General features: G+C 54.2%; 8 protein-coding genes across 8 annotated transcripts; 5 read left to right on the forward strand and 3 right to left on the reverse strand.

Moving 5' to 3' along the window:
* Positions 1-64: 64 nt before the first annotated feature.
* POSPLADRAFT_1072079 (hypothetical protein) lies at positions 65-981 on the forward strand (the record flags this gene model as incomplete). Its single annotated transcript, XM_024482480.1, has 2 exons — positions 65-545; positions 606-981. The coding sequence occupies 2 exons, from the start codon at positions 65-67 to the stop codon at positions 854-856; spliced, it is 732 nt and encodes a 243-aa protein (XP_024343690.1). The 3' UTR covers positions 857-981.
* Positions 982-1,658: 677 nt separating this feature from the next.
* On the forward strand, positions 1,659-3,423 carry POSPLADRAFT_1051064 (hypothetical protein; the record flags this gene model as incomplete). The annotated part of the gene is made up of 3 exons (XM_024480114.1): positions 1,659-1,887; positions 1,940-2,929; positions 2,981-3,423. 3 exons carry the CDS (start codon positions 1,659-1,661, stop codon positions 3,421-3,423), a joined length of 1,662 nt encoding a protein of 553 aa, XP_024343691.1.
* A 494-nt stretch (positions 3,424-3,917) lies between these two features.
* Positions 3,918-5,594, reverse strand: POSPLADRAFT_1042202 (hypothetical protein; the record flags this gene model as incomplete). Its single annotated transcript, XM_024478061.1, has 9 exons — positions 3,918-4,033; positions 4,107-4,147; positions 4,205-4,283; positions 4,341-4,361; positions 4,416-4,435; positions 4,488-4,621; positions 4,684-4,912; positions 4,966-5,126; positions 5,181-5,594. 9 exons carry the CDS (start codon positions 5,592-5,594, stop codon positions 3,918-3,920), a joined length of 1,215 nt encoding a protein of 404 aa, XP_024343692.1.
* A 381-nt stretch (positions 5,595-5,975) lies between these two features.
* Positions 5,976-10,026, reverse strand: POSPLADRAFT_1042203 (hypothetical protein; the record flags this gene model as incomplete). The annotated part of the gene is made up of 17 exons (XM_024478062.1): positions 5,976-6,517; positions 6,617-6,638; positions 6,692-6,720; positions 6,779-6,964; positions 7,296-7,437; positions 7,491-7,568; positions 7,622-7,771; positions 7,820-7,955; positions 8,092-8,265; positions 8,317-8,452; positions 8,514-8,721; positions 8,754-8,772; positions 8,834-9,014; positions 9,071-9,100; positions 9,152-9,227; positions 9,276-9,628; positions 9,735-10,026. The coding sequence occupies 17 exons, from the start codon at positions 10,024-10,026 to the stop codon at positions 5,976-5,978; spliced, it is 2,754 nt and encodes a 917-aa protein (XP_024343693.1).
* Positions 10,027-11,516: 1,490 nt separating this feature from the next.
* Positions 11,517-13,457, forward strand: POSPLADRAFT_1164147 (hypothetical protein). The gene is made up of 9 exons (XM_024487806.1): positions 11,517-11,679; positions 11,731-11,873; positions 11,925-11,974; positions 12,030-12,270; positions 12,336-12,462; positions 12,516-12,627; positions 12,693-12,914; positions 12,968-13,133; positions 13,187-13,457. Exons 1-9 carry the CDS (start codon positions 11,526-11,528, stop codon positions 13,343-13,345), a joined length of 1,374 nt encoding a protein of 457 aa, XP_024343694.1. The 5' UTR covers positions 11,517-11,525; the 3' UTR covers positions 13,346-13,457.
* A 108-nt stretch (positions 13,458-13,565) lies between these two features.
* POSPLADRAFT_1037778 (hypothetical protein) lies at positions 13,566-14,973 on the forward strand. The gene is made up of 6 exons (XM_024477264.1): positions 13,566-13,860; positions 13,916-14,212; positions 14,273-14,400; positions 14,453-14,623; positions 14,681-14,785; positions 14,839-14,973. The coding sequence occupies exons 1-6, from the start codon at positions 13,597-13,599 to the stop codon at positions 14,882-14,884; spliced, it is 1,011 nt and encodes a 336-aa protein (XP_024343695.1). The 5' UTR covers positions 13,566-13,596; the 3' UTR covers positions 14,885-14,973.
* A 107-nt stretch (positions 14,974-15,080) lies between these two features.
* Positions 15,081-18,409, reverse strand: POSPLADRAFT_1068274 (hypothetical protein; the record flags this gene model as incomplete). Its single annotated transcript, XM_024482290.1, has 11 exons — positions 15,081-15,530; positions 15,587-15,904; positions 15,979-16,153; positions 16,210-16,513; positions 16,557-16,718; positions 16,767-16,995; positions 17,056-17,269; positions 17,317-17,576; positions 18,074-18,115; positions 18,184-18,250; positions 18,318-18,409. The coding sequence occupies 11 exons, from the start codon at positions 18,407-18,409 to the stop codon at positions 15,081-15,083; spliced, it is 2,313 nt and encodes a 770-aa protein (XP_024343696.1).
* On the forward strand, positions 18,406-18,971 carry POSPLADRAFT_1037780 (hypothetical protein; the record flags this gene model as incomplete). The annotated part of the gene is made up of 2 exons (XM_024477265.1): positions 18,406-18,692; positions 18,747-18,971. A coding segment is annotated over one exon (233 nt), but the record flags the coding sequence as incomplete, so codon positions are not given.
* Positions 18,972-19,002: the final 31 nt, after the last annotated feature.

The raw sequence follows: 19,002 nt of genomic DNA on the forward strand, positions 1-19,002 counted from the left end.
GATCTGACTCGACCTCAACCATTTATACTCCTTGCGACCTGGCGAGGATGCCCCCATCATCAAGATGTCTCACTCCCAACTGCATCCTCTACAGGTGAACCCTGCCACGGGCGAACCATATCTACGCCTGGGCAGCCCTCTCGAGAACATCATACTTACACCGCACCGGCCGGGTGATGCTGCATTCACCGTGCCTATTCTGAACGACCCCGGCGTTGTCAGATGGCTGGGAGGCCCGCCGTACCCGTACACCCCATCGCATGCCGAAAGCTGGGTGTCCAGCGTCATAGAGGAGTCGGACGCGATCCTGCGTGAGCTCCGTGAGGCGAGCGCGAAGGATCCGGAGGCGCCTCTCAAGGTTGTTGGAGACTGTCCGGTGCGGATTTTGAGAGAGATCAAGGAGGATGGCAGTGAAGTCTATCTCGGCGACATCGCGTTCCGCAGGTGCACATACCCGCACGAGGCTCCCGAGGAGCGACTACGACTCTCAGAGGAGAACGCGCGGAGACCAGTAGGCGATCCTGCGCTGGTCTGGTGCGTAGCGTGTATGTAGAAGATCAATCTCTGTGGCACTGTACGATCTGATCTGACCGTACGACGACCAGATTACCTTGCGAGTTCGCATCACGGCAGGGGCATCATGACGATGGCTCTACGCACGCTGCTGTCTGCCTGGGCGATCCCGAGGATGGGGGTTCGACGAATCCGTACAGAAGTGCGCATAGGCAACATCGGGAGTGTACGCGTATTCGAGAAGAATGGGTTCGTACTGGATAGGACTGTGGAGAAGGAATATCCGAACTGCTTGGGGGAGACGATGCATGGGTCTTGCATTCTCTGGTGGGAGCATCCGTAGAGTCTAGAATTGGGATTTCTTCGCCGATTTGGGAACGTGGACTATGACTGTATGTGCTGTAAGTACCGGACTTGCAGATGCTCTGCGATGCGATCGGCCAGAAGGAACCGATGGGCCCTTACAAACATGTGAAAAGCCATGATATTGGGAACTTCCGGGTAAAACGGCAGGACGCAAAAAAACTTGACGTTGAACTCTTGCTGTGCGTTTGTGTCTTGCGCTATGCACTCTGACAGAGCGTTTGGAGACAGGAATGGGCCGAGCCTATGGCCGTCATGCTGGGGTCCGTTTTGCTCACCTGGCACTCCGTTACGATGTAGCGTGACGCCCTCTTGCATGCTCACATGCTAAAGTGGAAGAGCTCGTTGCGAGGTCCCAATCACGTGCATTGACTCAACAAGGCGAGGGAGAAGGGCATGCTCTTGCCACAGCAAGAGATTTAGGTGGCGTCGAGTACCTTCCCCTTATGGTACCACCTTTTCCTTATTTGGTGTCCGACGAGGAGCTCTTCACAATCGATCAGGGTTGTTTCTTCCTGGATCATTGCATGACCGCGCTGATGGCGAGTGTGTACGGTACGCAGAACGACGCTGTTCTGCAGAGCATGTTTGCACCTCCATTGCCCTGCGGTTGTTACGTAAGAGAGGGGTGACGGTAGTCACGAGGACCCCGGGGTTGCAGTCGGAACGATAATTCTGTGCGTCGCGGACACTGCCTTCCCACCGGACAGCCCGTGTCCACCAGTTCTCGCTAAATACCCGCCTCGCCGTCGCATGCACTCCTGCTTCATTATCTTCTCGTGATGAGTTTCATCCGTCCCGCGACCCCAGGTTTTCTGGTCACTCTTGTTGCAACTGGCCTCCTTGCCGTCGTCACTTTCTCCGTTCCATATATCAAGTCCATCTTCTTCCTGAAGGCCTCCCTCAGTGTTGAAAACATAAATGGATCTATTACCTTTGGCACTCTGGGCTATTGCTTGAACCTATCCAACGGCACAACATGTTCAAAACCCTCGGTGGGCTACGAGCTCAGTGAGTCCGTCGCCAAAACCCATCTCACTTCTCTTCATCGTTGCCATACTAGACGTGAACGCTCTGCTCGGAGACGATCTTCCCATTCAAATTCCCAACGTTCTTGTCAAATGGGTCACTTATGCCCTCGTCCTACACATCGTTGCCCTCGTACTTGCTGCTCTCTCAGCCTTCTTCGGCCTCCTCGCGCACGTTCGCGAGGTGTCCATGGCCTACTGCAGCTCCTTCATCTCTGGCTTTGCGGCCGCTGTCGCCATGGTAGCCTTTATATTTGACCTCGTCCTCTTCTTCGTCACCAAGTCGCGTATCAACGCTGTGAAGGGCGGTTCGGCGAGCATGGGTATCGGCATCTGGCTCACTCTTGCCGCCTGGATCCTGCTCTTCTTTGCTGGCTGCTTCTACGGGATCGGTCGCTGCTGCATTCGCAGGCGGCCCGACCGTTTCTCCCGCAATGGCCCGTCGGGCGATAATGGCTATGGGGAACAGATGCGTCTTGATGCCGTCAAGGCTGAGGCGGACCGCAAGGCACGCCAAAAGCAGGGCGAGATCGGTCTCCCAGCCTTCCAGGAACTCGAGCAGATGCAGCCCCTCACGCGTGCGGCCGATGAGGACTACGTCGAGGACGGAGACAAGATCGTCCCACTGGGCGAGGTGCAGAACGCAGGCGTGGGCACGTACCGTCGCCAGCCCAGCCAGACGCGCGCGCAGTTCCCTGGAGGGTACTCCCAGGCACCTCCCGGCACTCGCGCGGTTGACGCATATTACAACCCGAATACATCGCCAGCACTCTCGAGCATCTATCCTCCGCAGTCACCACCACAGACCCAGCGCAGACAGGGCAGCGGGCACACGCAGGATGGCTCGGGCTATGCCGCGTCCGCGTACTCGCACGGGGGTAATGCAGCGGGTGTGGGCACTGGTGCGGCGGCGGCGGCAGCGGCAGGCGCAGCCACTGGCCAATACCTCTCGTCTGCGTACGGACATGCGCAGCAGCCAACGGCTGCGACGGATGCGTACGGGCACACCGCCGGCGGATCTTCATGTAAGTCTCACGCATGTCCCAAAAATACCGCGATTCTGACGGATTGCGTAGACTACAACCGCGCGCCATCGCATCAGCAGTACGCCAGCAACTACTCCATGCCTGCGCCCACGCCGCAAGCGTTCGACGAGAATACGTACAACGCATCAGGCTATATGCACGCGGTGGGCACGTCCTCGTCCTCCGCCGCGCAGAACCCATACTATGGCCGCGCTGCGCCGCAGGACCGCAGCTATACGCTTGGCGGGGGCGCAGCGTACGCAGGCAACGATGCGGCGTACTACGACCCGTACGCCGCGTCGTCACATAACCCGACGCCGGCGCCGATAAACACACAGGTGTCCGCGGGCGGCGCGCACGCGCAGTCCCCGACACACCTGGTCGAGTCGCCTCTGGAGGGCATCCCGGAGGGGGAGCACCAGTACGCGGACAGCCCGCCGATGTACGACGCTGCGACGGCGCAGCCGCCGGGGATGTGGGCGACGAAGCATTGAAGGACAAACGCCACTTTCCTTTCCGTTCCTAGCTGTGCAGACTACTTTGCTGTGACTACTCGCTCGGTTGTCGTGTTTGACGGACTACACTATCTCTTGCACCACTTATATTCACGTGTCATGGTCAGCGATGGCTCTGGTATGACTAGGTCGGGGAACGACACACTGTACGAATACCTGTGACTCTAAACAGACAAAACAGTCGGAAGACGAGGGTCTGAAATTCTTGTAATAAATGATGCATCGTCGTTGATGTTGAACGGTGAGTGATGATGTTTTACTCGCAAGCCTGCTGGACGACTAGCATCCTAATAACGGCTGTATGACTGATATTGACCCAGCTTGCCATGTGTTCTTCCTGAAATTCGTGTGCTAAGATGTACAAATAAGCTTTTGACTGCTGATGCACAGTGGCCATCCCCCTCCTAGCTTTCATGGTGAGTCTTCTCTCCCTTCTTCGTTTCACAAATTCATAGAAGGCTAGATGCACTTCGTCACAGCTCATCCCTGAGCGCACCCGCATCTGCAGGTGCCTTCGGCGGTTCTTGCGTGACGAACATAGAGAGGAAGTCATGGACAATGTCTGCCGCGGCGATCGCGGTGATCTCAGCTGCAAATGCGAGGACGGCACACACAGGGCACTGTCAATAGCCCGTAACTTCGTGCACTCGATCAGAACGCACCGGTGTCGTAGGCAGGCGCAACTTCGACGATATCCGCGCCGCTGTAAGAGCACAGGCTTGTCAGAGGTCATGCGAGTTAAGAGAAGAGGGCCACGCACACGAAGTTGAGGCCTGCGAGGCCGCGGATGATGCGCTTCACCTCGCGGGTGGTCCATCCACCTGCCTCAGGAGTACCAGCTGCGAAGAGTGAGCATTAAGATGGGTCCTAGACGCATGTGAACATTCTGTACGCACTAGCAGGGGCCAAGCCCGGGTCTTGGTGGCGCGTCAACATGCGCTGGGGCTATGTCGAAGTGATCTAGTGCTTACCGATGACATCAATATCGAGACTGTTGGCTACACGTGAGTCGCGTTCGTGCAACTTAGCGCGGGACTGCTCACCTGAGGTAGACGGGGGAGTCTCCTACTCGCGCGCGTATGCGCCGGATGATCTCCGCAACACCAAGATCATCGATGTCATCCGATGTTACGAGCTGGAAGCCGACGGATTCGTCGTTCTCGATATCGCCTATGCCCTGGTAACGGGCGCAGTGATGTCACAGATCCGTACAGACGCGAAATCCTTGGCATCACATACAGACAGCTTGCAGCGGATCCCGGCGTGGATACTCGTATTGGTCATGAGGCCCTCCTCCTGGGCGAGGTAGAAGAAGGTGCCGTGCGTAACGCGCGATTGTTCGGTAGACTGCCCGGCATACGACGGCCAGGTGTCCAGGTGCGCGTCGAAATGGATGACAGATACAGGGCCATAGACCTTGTTCAGGGAGCGCAGAATCGGGAGCACAATTGTATGATCACCGCCCAAGCTGAGCAGAGTTATGTTCAGTAGTCCTGCGCACCGATGGCAGGAATAGCGTACGTGATGACGCGTGGGTGCTCCTTGCCGTCTTTTGCGAACTGGCTGACGACGGGCGAGCGGACGCCAGAGTCCTGGCTCACGATTGGTCTTGCCAGAAGGCTAGAGTACGCGACCTCCATTTGATCTACGGCCAGGGCATTGTCGAACGGGCTTACAGGGACCTAGCAAACTGTCGTAAGCTTGGGATACGGCGACAGGTCGTACAGAACGCGAACATCACCGCAGTCTATGATCTTAGACCCCAGCTCGTACGGGTTCACCTTCCACGCCATTGTATATCCACGCGACTCCCTCTGCCTTCTGCTCCCCGAGCGGATGGCATACGGGCCAAACCTCGCACCCGGCCGGTATGTGACGCCAGTGTCAAAGGGCATACCCAGCACAGCGATATCAAAGTCCTTCTGAGTTTCCTCAAGGCATAGACTGTACGGTAGATGCGAGAACGATAGGGGACCAGAGAAGACCTGGTCGACTTGTTTCCCGTACTTTTTGAGCCATAGCTCTGTGTCAAAGGGGTCATAGTTGTCGGCAGCAGGTTTCACAAAATCATCGAGTGGGATCTGCTCCTCGTGAGCCAGCACAAACGCCGTTTGTACGAGAACAGCGAGCAGGGCGAAGTTGAAGAGCATTTTGGAGAAGGGAGGGTCTGTGAACCGGTCAAGCTGTTATCTCTGCAATATATAGAGCCAAGAAGCCCCAACGAGAAGAAGTCGTTAATAATTTGCCGCATCCTGAGAAGAGATAGCACAGCAGGCGCCTGTCGGGTGCGAGACGCGCTCTTCGTCGCGGTCATGTGGTCGCGATTGAATTCAAAGAGCAAGATCAATGATTACACAGCACCTCAAAGGAGTATTGAACGACGAAAAAAGCAATAAACAGCTTTGAGATGACACAACGAGAACAGTAGGAGGGATACGGATGCGGTACAAGTACAATTACCATGATACAGTAGCCAAAAAGACCATTATTCGTAGTGTGTTAACGCAGAAGACAAGACCTCAGGTCCTCAATCACGACCTGGTGCGACTCTTCGATGCCAGCAGCGGGATGACTTTCCACCGCTGTCTGAAGCGCGCCTTTGAGCTTGCGGCATGCAGCTCCTCTTTGGTCAGCGCGACGATGCGGACCCGACGCAGCTTGTCGGGAGAGTCGTCTACCTCGCCCTCCTCCGACCGATCCTGCTCCAGGATCTCGTCCTCCCTCAGATCGATGTCTCCGCTGGAGAAGACATCCTCAGGAGTAGCACTTGAGGGCTTGCCGAAGGACCCAAAGAATGCCATCGGAGTAGCGAGGGCAGTATTGAGCAGCGCCGACGCATCGTCGGCGATGGTGCGCGGCTTCCGCGCTGGGATAGAGGTCAGGAGGAAGACCTTCTCTTTCCACGCACTCGTAGCCATAGCCCTAGGATCGCTTGGATACGCCGGATCAGCGGCGAAAGTAACAGTGATGTTCTGCGTTTGGCGGTCATAGGAAAAGCGGGGTAGCGGGTGTGAATATGCGTTGGGAAATGGATGGAAGACTGGTCTCCGGTGGCGCACCACCAGCTTTTCGTCTGAAAGGTTGCATATCAGCGCACACGCCCTTGATGAACAGTGGCTTAGCCGACCTTCTACATCTATTGCATGTCCGGAGCTGCGGGAGCAGAGCGCACCACTTGTGTCGATGAAGAAGACCTAAATCTGTCGTCATGCGTATGCCCCCCTGAGCAAAACATACTCAGACGCACCTGGTTGTCGCAACTCGGATCTCGCATGGCTGTATGGATTTCCCTTCAGTCCGAGTCTGCGTTACGGGAGAGACCGACGAGACTCACAGTCCACCAATGACGTCTCCGTCTGCGGCCATAGAATCACGTTCGTCCCGTCATCTATCAGACCGAGCTCGACGTCGAGATTGCGATTCGATGCCACTGAGCGGACGATGAAGTAGCCTGGCGGAAAGCCGTATGTGTTCAGGTCGGCGTCCATGGGTGCGATTTGGGTGTTTGCCGCTGCCTCCTCTGGAGTCAACTGCATGCTATAAGTATGAGGCCGCGCCGTGCTATCGCTTCAGTGAAGGGGGGCGCTGCACTCGGTCACCAAAGGGGTATCAAGCATAGCTATCCGGTACAGGTGAAGGTACAAGTACTCCGATCAGGAACAAGCGCCGGAGGCGCTCCAGTCTGCGGCGCAGTCTGTTCGTGAATTTCGCAGAACGCGGTCATGTCCTCGTGTGCTGTGTGGTCACAGCATGTCAAGGGTCCAAGATCCATATGGTAGTGAACAGCGCGGTATAACAACAAAGGTACAAATACATCACGCAGAGGAAATCTTACAGGGTCCCTCAGGAACTGTCTTCGTCATCCGTGTTGGCGAAAGCCCCGGGCATTGCCCGTCTATCTCTCGCTCCGGGCGCCGCACGCTCTGCGTTCTCCTGCCTCCGCCTCTCCTGATAATCCCGGAGCGAATACTGCATCTTCGACAGGCCTTTCCACTGTGATCAAAATGAGTATCAGCCTGTCTGGACCAGCGGACCAGAGAACAAACCTCGTGTCGGGCGATGACGCTTCCTTCTCGCGCACTCCAACGCCCGCCGACCCATCCGGCGCTCATGAGAATCGGTTGCTGGAATCGCCCTTAGCATACGTGCAATCAAAGAAGGTGCGCGAACTGCTCACATCGGAATGCCAGCTGACATCGCGTACACATATTCGCGAGCGCCGTACGCCGTCAAGAGAAGGTGGGTCCGGTGCAGACGGGTCGAACGATATTGGCAACGTTTGTGAGCGATCGAGAATTTGCACGATCCGTCCGTCGAGCGACCATATCTAAACAAATGTCAGTGACATTCAAGAACAACAGCGTGTTCGGCATACGTGGATTCGCCCGTCGGAGGCCCCGGAATAGATGTACTGTTGTCCTGTTGTCTCCGCAGGACTGAAGTGACATCGGATCAGCGTGCGTAGGACTTCATGTCCAGTATACTGCATAACACTGCAGTCCCTTGTGTGCCTTGAATCGAGGTTTCGGGTATGTGCCGCCTCTGCGAGCGTTTCTGGATGAGTGATGCACAACTACGTGTGCACACGATACCCTGACGTACCGGTAGTCAAAGTGCGCAATACCATAATTTCTTCGCGCCGCCGACTCAAATTCGGCATTGGTGCGCATCATGCGGAGGTCCCATAATCGTAGGACCTGGTCTTTGCCGTTGGAAATTATGTAACGGCCATCACCCTTCGCTGACACGTAGGTGATACCCTCTGTGTGACCTATGAGTACACCTGAAGGCTTAGGGGACATTCCAAGCGATCGACGATCCCTGAGTACACGTCATTCGGGGATCAGGCTAGGTCACAATTGTATGACCTACCAAACTTTGATGAAAGTGTCGTCCGAAGCACTGACCAGCACGTTACCCGACGCAGTATCTGCCCAGCAACAGCTGTTGACATCGTCGTTGTGTGCCATAATCTTGACTGTCCGCTTGTCCGCCAACAGATCATACACTAGATGAGGTACGTTCGCATCCAGCCACGCAAGGTTCATAAATGATGGCCAAGAACGAACCGAAGATCATTCCGCTGCCCCCAGCAATGACCTCATTGCCATCAGCAGAGAACTTGCAGCTCCATATACCGAAGTGATCTTCGTCGTCGTAGTCCCAGATATTGTTTCTCCGATTGCGTACGCGGTCCGCGAATCGGATAGGGATTTGTACCGGCGAGGAATCCAGCGTTGTCGTCATGTAGACCGTGTTTGACTGCGTCACGGTGAGCTACATGCCGGTCGTTGGGCTGGCTAACTCACGATGGACGCATATATCATTCTACGATATGACATCATTATCAATCAGCACACGTACTCTACAACTTCGTTCGATGGCGTACCTTTGGTTGTCCGGACTCAAATGGGAGTCTGTGATTGTCCAACGGCCTGGATGTGCGTTGATCGTCTTCATAACTTTCATGGTTGTTGCATGTCCGTATCGCTGCTCGTCCTCTATCCGTGAACGAAGGGGCCCATAAGGCACGAGGGGTGCAGTGGTATCATATACGTGCAAGCGAAAGTCTGGTGTATGATGTGAATATGGATAGTTTATCCATACAGCGAATAACTGAACTGACCTCGGGCACATGTGTAATAGAACGACGAATCTTGAAGGGCAAAGTCAGCGTGGCCCAATTACGGCGAGCCAAGTGGCGAACCTGACGAATATTGCCCTACATAGGCATTAGCATGATACTCGGCAACTGCTGTGCCATTTGAATTGGGGAGTAAGTCCTAGCACACGGTGAGAGAATACAGGGTACCAGCGAGGCACGAGCTTACACTGGTTAGATCCTCCTTATGAGTGGGACGTTGCCGTGCTCCTCTATTAAGTAGGATACTCGCTGTATTGTTATCTCTTATACGGGACTTCAACTGGTGCTCGAGTCGCCCAAACTCTCCACTCGTGAGCAGTTCAAGTCCCTTCTCCTTGGGTTCCTTGACTTCGGGGAAGACTTTGGAGCGGTCCCAGTGCGGTTCTGTGTTGTAGCCAAAGTAATACTCATCATCACCGTCATCGTCCTCCTCTTCCTCATCTGTGGCTTCAACGGTCACTGGGCCATTCATCTGGCCGAGGAGCCGCCGGAGGTCGTCTAAGGTAAGATTGGCAAGCCGCGCATTTTGTTGCGTCCCGCCTGCGGGTGTATTTCCTGATGTCTGTCGCGCCCCCTGAAGGCTAGAAAGCACTGCACTCGACGGTGGGTCAGGGATGCCCGGCGAACACCCGCACGGAGCACTTACCATTCAGAATCTGTCCAACGGTCGAGCCGCCTTGTTGCTGCTCCTCAGCGACGTCCTCGGCGTCCAGCTCCATTTCCTCTGCGTCGTCCTCGTCGATGTATGCGTCGGGACCGTCGTATGCCTCTTCGCCGTCAGAGCCGTTGAGGAGCTCGTCGAGGTTCATAACACGAGAGAGCTTTGTGTAATACGGAACGATGTGGGATGCCGATGATGGATCCAGCTGAGCAATCCGGCATCTCGTCCGATCGAGATCATCTACTTCGTCACTCCAAATCTTAGCGCCCGATTTCATTGAATGGAATACGTGATCAACAAGATGACATATATGCTCAGCGCGCGGGGCGTTTGAGTGTACATAAAGCGTGTTGGAGGAGAGGCGTACTGTCGGTGACTAAAGTTCACCAGTCAGCAACCTTTGTCACTCGGCACGTATACGATTGTACCACATTCTCAGCACGAACATGGCTGGAAATTATATGTGGGTAGGGGTTATTGCTTCTACGTCCGAGGTGAATGGAGGCAAAAGGATGCTTCGTTGATGAGTACACAAATAAACAGAGATCGCTGTTGACGTTGGTCACACGCGTACCATTAAGCCTCATAACCCCCAAGACGAGAGACAGGGCAAAGTCATACAGCAGGACAGTCCAAGATGCTAAACTCTCAGGTAGCCACCGGTATGTTGAGTACAATGTTGCCAATGTCTTGAGAGAACATGTTGGCCATGATATGGAACGCCCATAAGGAAATTCGATATCACGGCCACCACACCATCTAGCATTTTCCTGATATATATACAATAGCCAGGTATGTTCAGCGGGTCCATTGTGGTCGCAGACAATTCATTTAGAAAACTACGGGTGCATGAACGATGACCGCTAGCGCAATATTGATTGTTTGCTATTATGACGGAATTGACTGTTAAACTGATAGAACCCAGAGGTGATGTCGCGATTGGAAAGTGGTGAACATATAAACGGAGTCAAGAGTTCCTTAAAAAGCAGGTCGGTAGAGTTCGCACCGCGCTATTTGCAGCCGGCGATGAGCCTCAGTGAGACATGGGAAAGACATGGAACAAGAGAGCACCAGAAACGTCCCGAGAATAAACGCGTCGGATTGTGATTTCAAGGTACAGGTCGAAGGAATTCACAGGCAAACAACAGACTGGTTGCAGGAGACAAAAAATCGTCAGAGATGCGTGGACGCGTCGGACGCGTCCGTGGGACTTCACGAAACGTGCACGTGATGGATACAGACGGCCGTCTCTCGTTCTCCATCCGCTGTCGCTCATCCTTTGCACCACTCACAGTCCTTATACTTGTGGCAAACATGCCACCGCCCATACAAATCACGGCAGACGCGGTCAACTGCCTCATACACGCTTACTTTCAGGACTCCGGTAGCTATCGACTCCCCCCATCGTTCAGCGCGCCCGCTGACTTGACGCTCGCTCCAGGTTTCCAGCACAGTGCATTCGTGCTACGCGCGGAGGGCCGCTTGGAACACTCCCCGAACTATGGGAAACACATACCGCGAGGGGAACTCGTAGAGCTGCTCAGCAAAGCATTGCTTTATACCGAGGTTGAGGCCCACTGGAAGGGCAATGTTATGACCGCGAACTGCAAGAGCGGGTTCACTTTGCTCGAACGACATGTCTGCGCCCCCGACCCTACGCTCCCCGCCACAATCACTTACGACCAGCCACCACCCCTCTCAGAAGCTATGCTACCCTCAGAGCCACCACAGCAGCCTGCACCTGCACTCGAGCCACCGACGAACGGAACGAATGGAATGACTGATGTCAATGTGAAGAGAAAGGCCAGCACGCCGGTAGCAGACGAAGCACCCGCAGAAAAGCGACCAAGAACATCGTCCTCTCCGGACGAGAACACAGAGGTTGACAGCATCGCTTCCTCAACGGCTGAATGTACGTCACTCTCTATACGTCTTTAGGGCGCGTATCTGCAATCGGCATCTGATCAGCATGACCACAAAGCAAAGCAGCTTGATGAGGCTTCTTCCGTACATAAGGGACCCACAGATCTCAAGAAGCCTCCAAAGGTCAGGAGGCCTCCTGGACCGGCCGATGACACAACAGACCCCAACGTGGTAAGTCTGCTGAAGGGGCACAAAACTGAGGTATGTCCAAATAATTTCACTTTGTGGCAGTTTGCCTTGAACTGTTAGTAGGTGTTTGTTTGCGCATGGAACCCGGCAAAGAAAAGCACGCTCGCGTCAGGGTGAGTCCGCTCATTCAGTGAATCGCGGGGGTATGTCGAATATTATCTCGCACAGCTCGAGGGATACTGTGGTACATCTCTGGAACGTGCCTGAAGCAAGACCACCATCTACACAAATACCGCCGAAAATTGGGCCACCATTGACCCTCGCATGCTCGTCAAAGTCGGAACAAGGAGATCTGACGTCGCTAGATTGGACGCAAGACGGCAGTCTACTGGCAATCGGTTCCTACGACGCGATTCTACGAGTATGCACCGCCGGCGGCGAACTCTATTTCTCGCATACACAACATGAGGTAGGCGTACCGGCTGTGACATGGGCCACTACTAGACTGAGATGTCGGGAACTGTTGATGAGAAGGGACCCATATTCGCCACGCGCTTTTCGAAAAACGGACAGTGGTTACTCACCGCGAGTCTGGACGGCACGGCGTGTGTCTGGGACGTCACGAAGAAGACACTACATCGACAATTCAATTGCCACAAAGGTGGGTAAGATATTTGCCTGATGTAGCTAGCCGCTGATAGCTGCGTCGGATAGACTGCTGTCTGGATGTAGACTGGCTCACCGACGACTTGTTTGCAAGTTGTGGAGCAGATGGCAAAATTCAGATCATGAGTCTGGAGTCATCAACACCACCGAAGACGTTACTGTACGCCTGCGTTTTGTCCCCGAGTTTCATTCCTGCTGACTGAGCAGGTATATTGATATCGGCAGAGGGCATTCCACGGAAGTCAATCAAATCAAGTGTAGCCCTTCACGGACGCGAATCGCGTCATGTTCTGATGACCGCACTGCGCGGATATGGAACATTGAAGACGTCGTGTATTCCCGCCCACCAAATGACGACGTGGTGGTACTGAGCGGCCATACGAATACCGTCAGCTCAATTGCATGGTGTCCGATAACGACCGAAGGGGAACACGAGATACTCGCAACGTATGTGTTACTATTTGGCAGCTTGGATGATACCAACACATTATTGCGCATAGCTCGTCGTTTGACGGGACGTCTCGTCTGTGGGACAGTGTGACGGGCGAATGCTTGCGCGTGTTTCAAGATCACAAGCGTCACGTTTACGCTCTCGCTTTTAGTCCGGATGCGAGATTCTTCGCGACCGGAGGCAGTGATGGCTGGCTACATGTCTACGATGTGAAGGTGCGCGGTTCGTCTCTCGTCATGTTTCATATAATGACCGGTGACTGCCATAGGCACGGCAAAAACGATGGTCCTGGTTCGCAGGCTCCGAAAAGCCCGGAATTTTCGAGATCGACTGGCAACAATCGGGTAACATCAACCGGATGGCTTTGGCTCTCGAGTCCAATCAAGTCGGCGTTGTCGACGTTACACGAGTACCACTATTACAATGACAAGACTCGTCATGGACACGCCGAAGACCCTCTAGTGTAGTATACTCATAATCTGTAGCCTCGCATTGATTTATTATGGTATTTACAGCAAATTGCTGGTATGTTCTTGACGAATGGGATTCGGTCGGTTTGCGGGCGCGTGAGAGAGTGATGTCACGCGCATGCCGAGAGTGTTCGCGGCTCGGGAGCGGGCTATATATCCTGCTTGCCTGCCTTCCCCAACCTATTCACCCTCTCGCTCTTGCTACGACATGTTTCGCGTCGGTATAGTCTCTTCTATACGGCCACTGTCGAATCCTCTCATCGTGCAGGTTGCTGCACGACGGTTTCAGGCCCCATCTTTCCGGTCTTTCAGTCAGCTACGCCCCAATGTACTCGCAACGCTTCAGAGGCGTGCTTCCCCCCTTCCTTCCTCTGGCTTCAAGACCCAATCTCGCACATTCCTGACGGACTCTGCGCCGGTTGTTGTGAGGCCGACCCAAGCGCAGGCCTGGAGGCGGTATGGTATCACGGCGGTGGGTGTAGTGCTCCTATGATATTACTGAGCTGGTACGAGCTGGTACCCCATAGGCTACTGTTGCGGGGACAATCATCGCAGTCAATGCATTCTTCAACCGTGAAACGCGTGATTCACTTTCTGCAGCCGAGCAGGCGTACCTTCACGAGAGCTTCATGTACGCTGGTGGCGGTCTCGGCGTGACTGCCCTGGTCGCCCGCTCCCTGTTCAAGTCTGGCGCTGCAGTCCGTATCATGTCCGCCAACCCGTGGGTTGTGCTCGGTGTCAGTCTGGTTGGCAGCATTGGTACCATGATGGGTGTTATGTACACTTCACCTGAGAACAAAGTCTTGAAGCATGCGTTCTGGTTGGTAAGTAGTGTCTCGGGTACCAAGGTTATGTATAACCCCGTGAACTAATGCTGCTGTCAGGGATTCAACGTCTGTCAAGCTGCGACTCTGAGCCCCTTGTTCTTCCTGAGCCCTGCGATCCTGTCTCGTGCGGCGCTGTATTCTGCGGGTGTGTTCGGCTCTCTTTCCTACATTGGTGCAACGGCTGCGTAAGTCGTCCTTTATCCAAGAATACTCAGTGTATCTCACTTTGACATCTAGGAATGACAAGTACCTGTACATGGGCGGTCCCCTGCTGGCTGGCGTAACGGTTGTTGCCCTCAGCTCGCTGGCTCCCATGGCACTCCCCCTCGGCATGCGTGGTCTTGCTGTCGCAGAGGCCATTTCACTATACGGCGGTCTTGCGGTTTTCGGTGGTTTCATTTTGTTCGAGTACGTCCAAGGCATTGGCATGGCATGTGGTGTCAGGTGCTAACAAACTATCCTCAGTACGCAAAAGATCCTGCACCACGCTCGCATGGCCGAGACTGGCACTGTTCCTCGCGACCCCATGCGGGAGGCTATTAGCCTTGAACTTGACATGATCAACATCTTGTAAGTTCAGTTGGATTCATTGTCCTGATTTACTCTGATGTACCTGCTTGCAGCATCCGCATTGTCCAGATTCTGACCATGCAGAACAGGAAGAAGTAGAAGGATTCGCGGTGTAGCGGCCCTCTCTCTTGGTTACTACCAACAATTCATTACTGTATCCATAAATGCATGTTGTTTGTATCTTAGCATCCACCGCTCGCACCCCTCAGCTCACGTCTTGCCAAAGCTCGTAGACGGCTGCGGATTGCTGAGCCATGGTATCATAACAACAGTAAGAAAAGAAGTGTAAGTATGTTCAGCCTTGGGCGCCCGCCTTCCCAAGTGCTTCGAGGACCTTGACGAATCCTCCGGGATCCAGAATCTCAGTACCACCGTACGAAACCCTCTTGCCCATCCGCTTCGCCCATTCTTCGAGATTGCCGTACTCGACATACCCAGCTCCACCGACCACGAACACGGTTCCCTCCGTGAACGCCATGCGTTTGGCACGGCCAGTCCCCGCCCCGGCACCATTGCTTGGCGCACTGACGCCGGAAATACCGAGCCCGGCCTGCGCATTCCGAGGCGCTCGCGGGTCGAGGAAGAGATAGTCGTCTGTCTCCTGCAGCGACTGATTGGACGCTGCTGACGATTCCATCAGCGCCTCAGTCAGCCGTGTCACAGGTAGGAGCTTGTTGGCAGGCAGGAAGTTCTTCACACCAGAAATGAGGTTCTCGAGGCCGCCGTCCTTCAGACGATCTGTAAGCTGCGGCGCTGTCAGCAACGAGTATATGACAGTGGGTGACAGGGATGAGAACATACTCTGTTTCCGAGCGCACTAAACCCCTTGAACAGCTCACCGCCGGGCGTGTTGCCCCCAAGGACAGGCGTCGAACCGCCCCCAACAGCACTCGATATTGTCATCCGAGAGATCTCGCGCGTCCGCCGGACATACTCGAAGGCAGCGACATCAGCACCGGCGGCCTTCAACTCTTTTTCTAGCTCGGCGATATCATCTTTCGAGATGGCATTGTCAGGCGATGACAAGTAGAACACAAGGACCAGGCGAAGCTTGTCGAGCGGAGTGGGCGTAGTGCTGTCCTTGGGATGACGGAGCGCCTCGAGGATCATTTGCACTGTCTAGGATGCCAAGCACATCATGTCAACTCGTATTTGCGACATCAAACTGAACAGAGTATGCAAGTAGGGCTCACCTGCTTGCCGATGGCTTCTTCGGTACTGAACAGTTCATCAAGACCGCGCCTCTTGATCTCCTCCAGTAGCGCAGTCGCAATGTTCATATGCGTGTCCAAGACTGCCTTACGGGCAGTCAATTCGGGCAACGCTGTGATCGCTGTCTTGAGGTGGGCCGCATTAGCGGTCATATCGCTGCCACCCTGTTAAGTTCCTGTCCAGTCTCAGGAAATGCGCTAGGCAGGACGTACATCTGAGCAATATCGTTGACGTCGCTGACGCCAGTCGATCGAGTAATTTCCGCAGCATCCTGTTTGTATCGGTTCAGCTCAATGTCAATGTCTTCGGCAACTTGAGGGAACGGATTCGCAGCATTTTTTGCCCAGAAGAAGTCCTTCGAGTCTAGGTCATATGAGCGTTTCTGTGGCTGTGAGACTACGACGCGGTTGAGCTTCATTTCCAGACAGTCTGACGCGAGCGCCTGATACGTCCACCCGTGTGCCATCATTGGCACAAGGTCGACATTTCTGTCGAGGATGAGTAGGACTGACAGTCCTGGATTATCAAGGGGTTCATAATCAAGGGTCTGAAAACATACGAGGTCGTTGCAGATTTGACAGTCCTGAGGAGTCCTGAGCGAATATTGACGTCGTGTGAGACCGAGCAGCAGATAGTATGGCGTCCCGAATCTTTGTCTCTAACTTCTTAGCAATCATCTCCGCAGCGTTCCCTCTGGGACTTCGGATGATCGGAACATGTCCTGGTGAGACTTTAGACGCATGGGGCGCCAAAGGGAAGAGGCACGTACTCATGGTCGCGACGACACTAAACAAGCCATTTGCTACCCGCTCGATCTCCTCTTCAATCTGTTGCTCAGCAGAGGTGGGCGAGTTGAGAATGGCATACGTCGAGTGTGTTTGTGAGGGACCTGGCTGTGCAGGTGCATTTGGTGTCGAAGCGGAGGGGGCTGCCGGCGGTGGCAACAGGGAGAACAAGGATGGCGAGGGGGCAATGAAGGACAAGTACTGATCGAGCACCTGCATGGATTGGGAGGTGTTAACATGCACAGAAGTCCTCGTGGGACTAGCAGGACTTACCTGCTCTACTAGTTCACCGGTCCCATCACGCGCCACGGCTGCGGCGAGTTCCTCTAGCAGTGCCCTCGGCAATGGCTCGACAAAGTTGAAATGGAACGATTCGTAGAGGCCTTTCTCGAGGTCTTGGGCTATCCGCTTAATGTTCGTCAGGGTTGGCGACACGAAGTAGACGGCGGGCACGTCGGGCAGTGGCGGGCGGTTGGAATGCAGCTGTCTGCAACGAGTTCAGCTTGTAGTATGCCATTTCAGAGAGAATCATACACATGGAGTGTGACCCCCACATCACGAAGATCCTGTACGCGCAAGACGGTCGCAAGAACATCCTTCGTATGCTGGTCCAGCACTAGGATCTTCCATGTTGGTGGGCCTGTGGGCACTGAGATCTTAGCATTCGCTGCTGAACCGCCCTTGGTCCCACTGGAAGTAGAAGTGCTTGGAGATTCGACAGGGTTGTTCAGGTTCAACAAGGTCAACAAAGCCGCGGTCTGCGCCTCCTGAAGGGTCGGCTGTGTCGAGGTCACCTGCAAGATAGATGTGAGGAAGTCATGGATCCCGAACAAGGCAGAACATACACACTTGTTTCAAGGCGCTACTCGCCATGGCGAGTTATAACGCTATCTCGAGCAGAATATGTAAATGCTGCCCCGGTCAGCGCGCTAGTCGTTCTCGTCCTGGAGGGTATGTATGAGCTCACTGTCCAGAACACTGCGGTACACGGCACACGTGGAGGGCAGTTGGAGAACGCGATCAGGTGATCGGATTACTCCGTGATGAGCGCGTTTACAGGGCCCCCCAGACCGCGTGTCACCGTATCTTCGTTTTGCTGTCATCATAATAGACAGAGACAAACTCCTCAAGTCCCGCATAGTGTCAGGGGACTGCCTCGGTAGTATGGGGTAGTCGTGAGCTTTCCATCTGTGCGCAAGTTGGAGCTATGATCTCCTCGAGCATGATGGTCTCAACAACATGCGTTGTTCACTCCTGCTCACCTGCGTTCAATTTGCATGGGATGACATACAGTATCTCCTTTCAAATATCTCTGTTTCTTGTGCGAACGGACCTGCCAAGCCCTTCGTATATCTATCTTTGTGGAATTGGATAATTCCCATCAAATTGACACAGCCTCACCAGCCGTGGAACGGTGCCGATCAGACCCCCTTCGCAACGTTGCTTGTCATCCCGGATTCCCGAACGGCTGCAGTAGAGCGATCATATATTTATATGCCTGCCTTCTGGATCGCTAACAGCAGGTTGACCCTCACTTGTGTACCATCTCCATCACTTTCACTTCTTCAGTAAGTTGCGCACAGTCCTCTTGAGAGTTGTGGGTGCTGAACCGTACCCTTGCAGTCATGGGTTGCTGTTTGAGCAAACAAGACCGCTACCATGGCACGATAGAGCTGTCCACGCCTTTTATGCCCCGAGAGAGTGGCAGTTACGAGGCCAAGTCAAACATGCGATGTCGGTACAATAGCCCACCATCCCCTGTCCTCCAAGGAGAGCGGGCCCCGTGGGTAGACGGTCATCGCGTCCTTACGCACAAGGACGGGGAAATCATCCTGGCAGAGCCGTTCGGCTCATAACGCACCCTACGGATCCTCAGTCATCTTAGTTTATAACGAGTCTTGATGGTCACGGTGATTCTTACTGTTCATTGGTATCAGGACTTTACACTGATTTCGACATCACAGAGTCCTCAATTATCCTCTTTATCCTTATCCTGGCGTGCTTTTCTACGTCATTCATTATATCAGATAACTTCATCTGCTGCTACTGAGCGCTCCGTATTCTGTTATCTCTTTACATTTATTTTTATCGCGAGGTGCTCACACTCTGCGTCGGTCTAGACGAAACGACCTATTTACGGCCTGCATGTATTGACTGAGAATGCTATTTCACGCACATCATCTGCTGGCTGCTGTTCGTGTGATCAATAGATCGATGATG

The sequence above is a fragment of the Postia placenta genome (assembly GCF_002117355.1).
Source record: "Postia placenta MAD-698-R-SB12 unplaced genomic scaffold POSPLAscaffold_1, whole genome shotgun sequence".
NCBI lineage: Eukaryota > Fungi > Basidiomycota > Agaricomycetes > Polyporales > Adustoporiaceae > Rhodonia > Rhodonia placenta.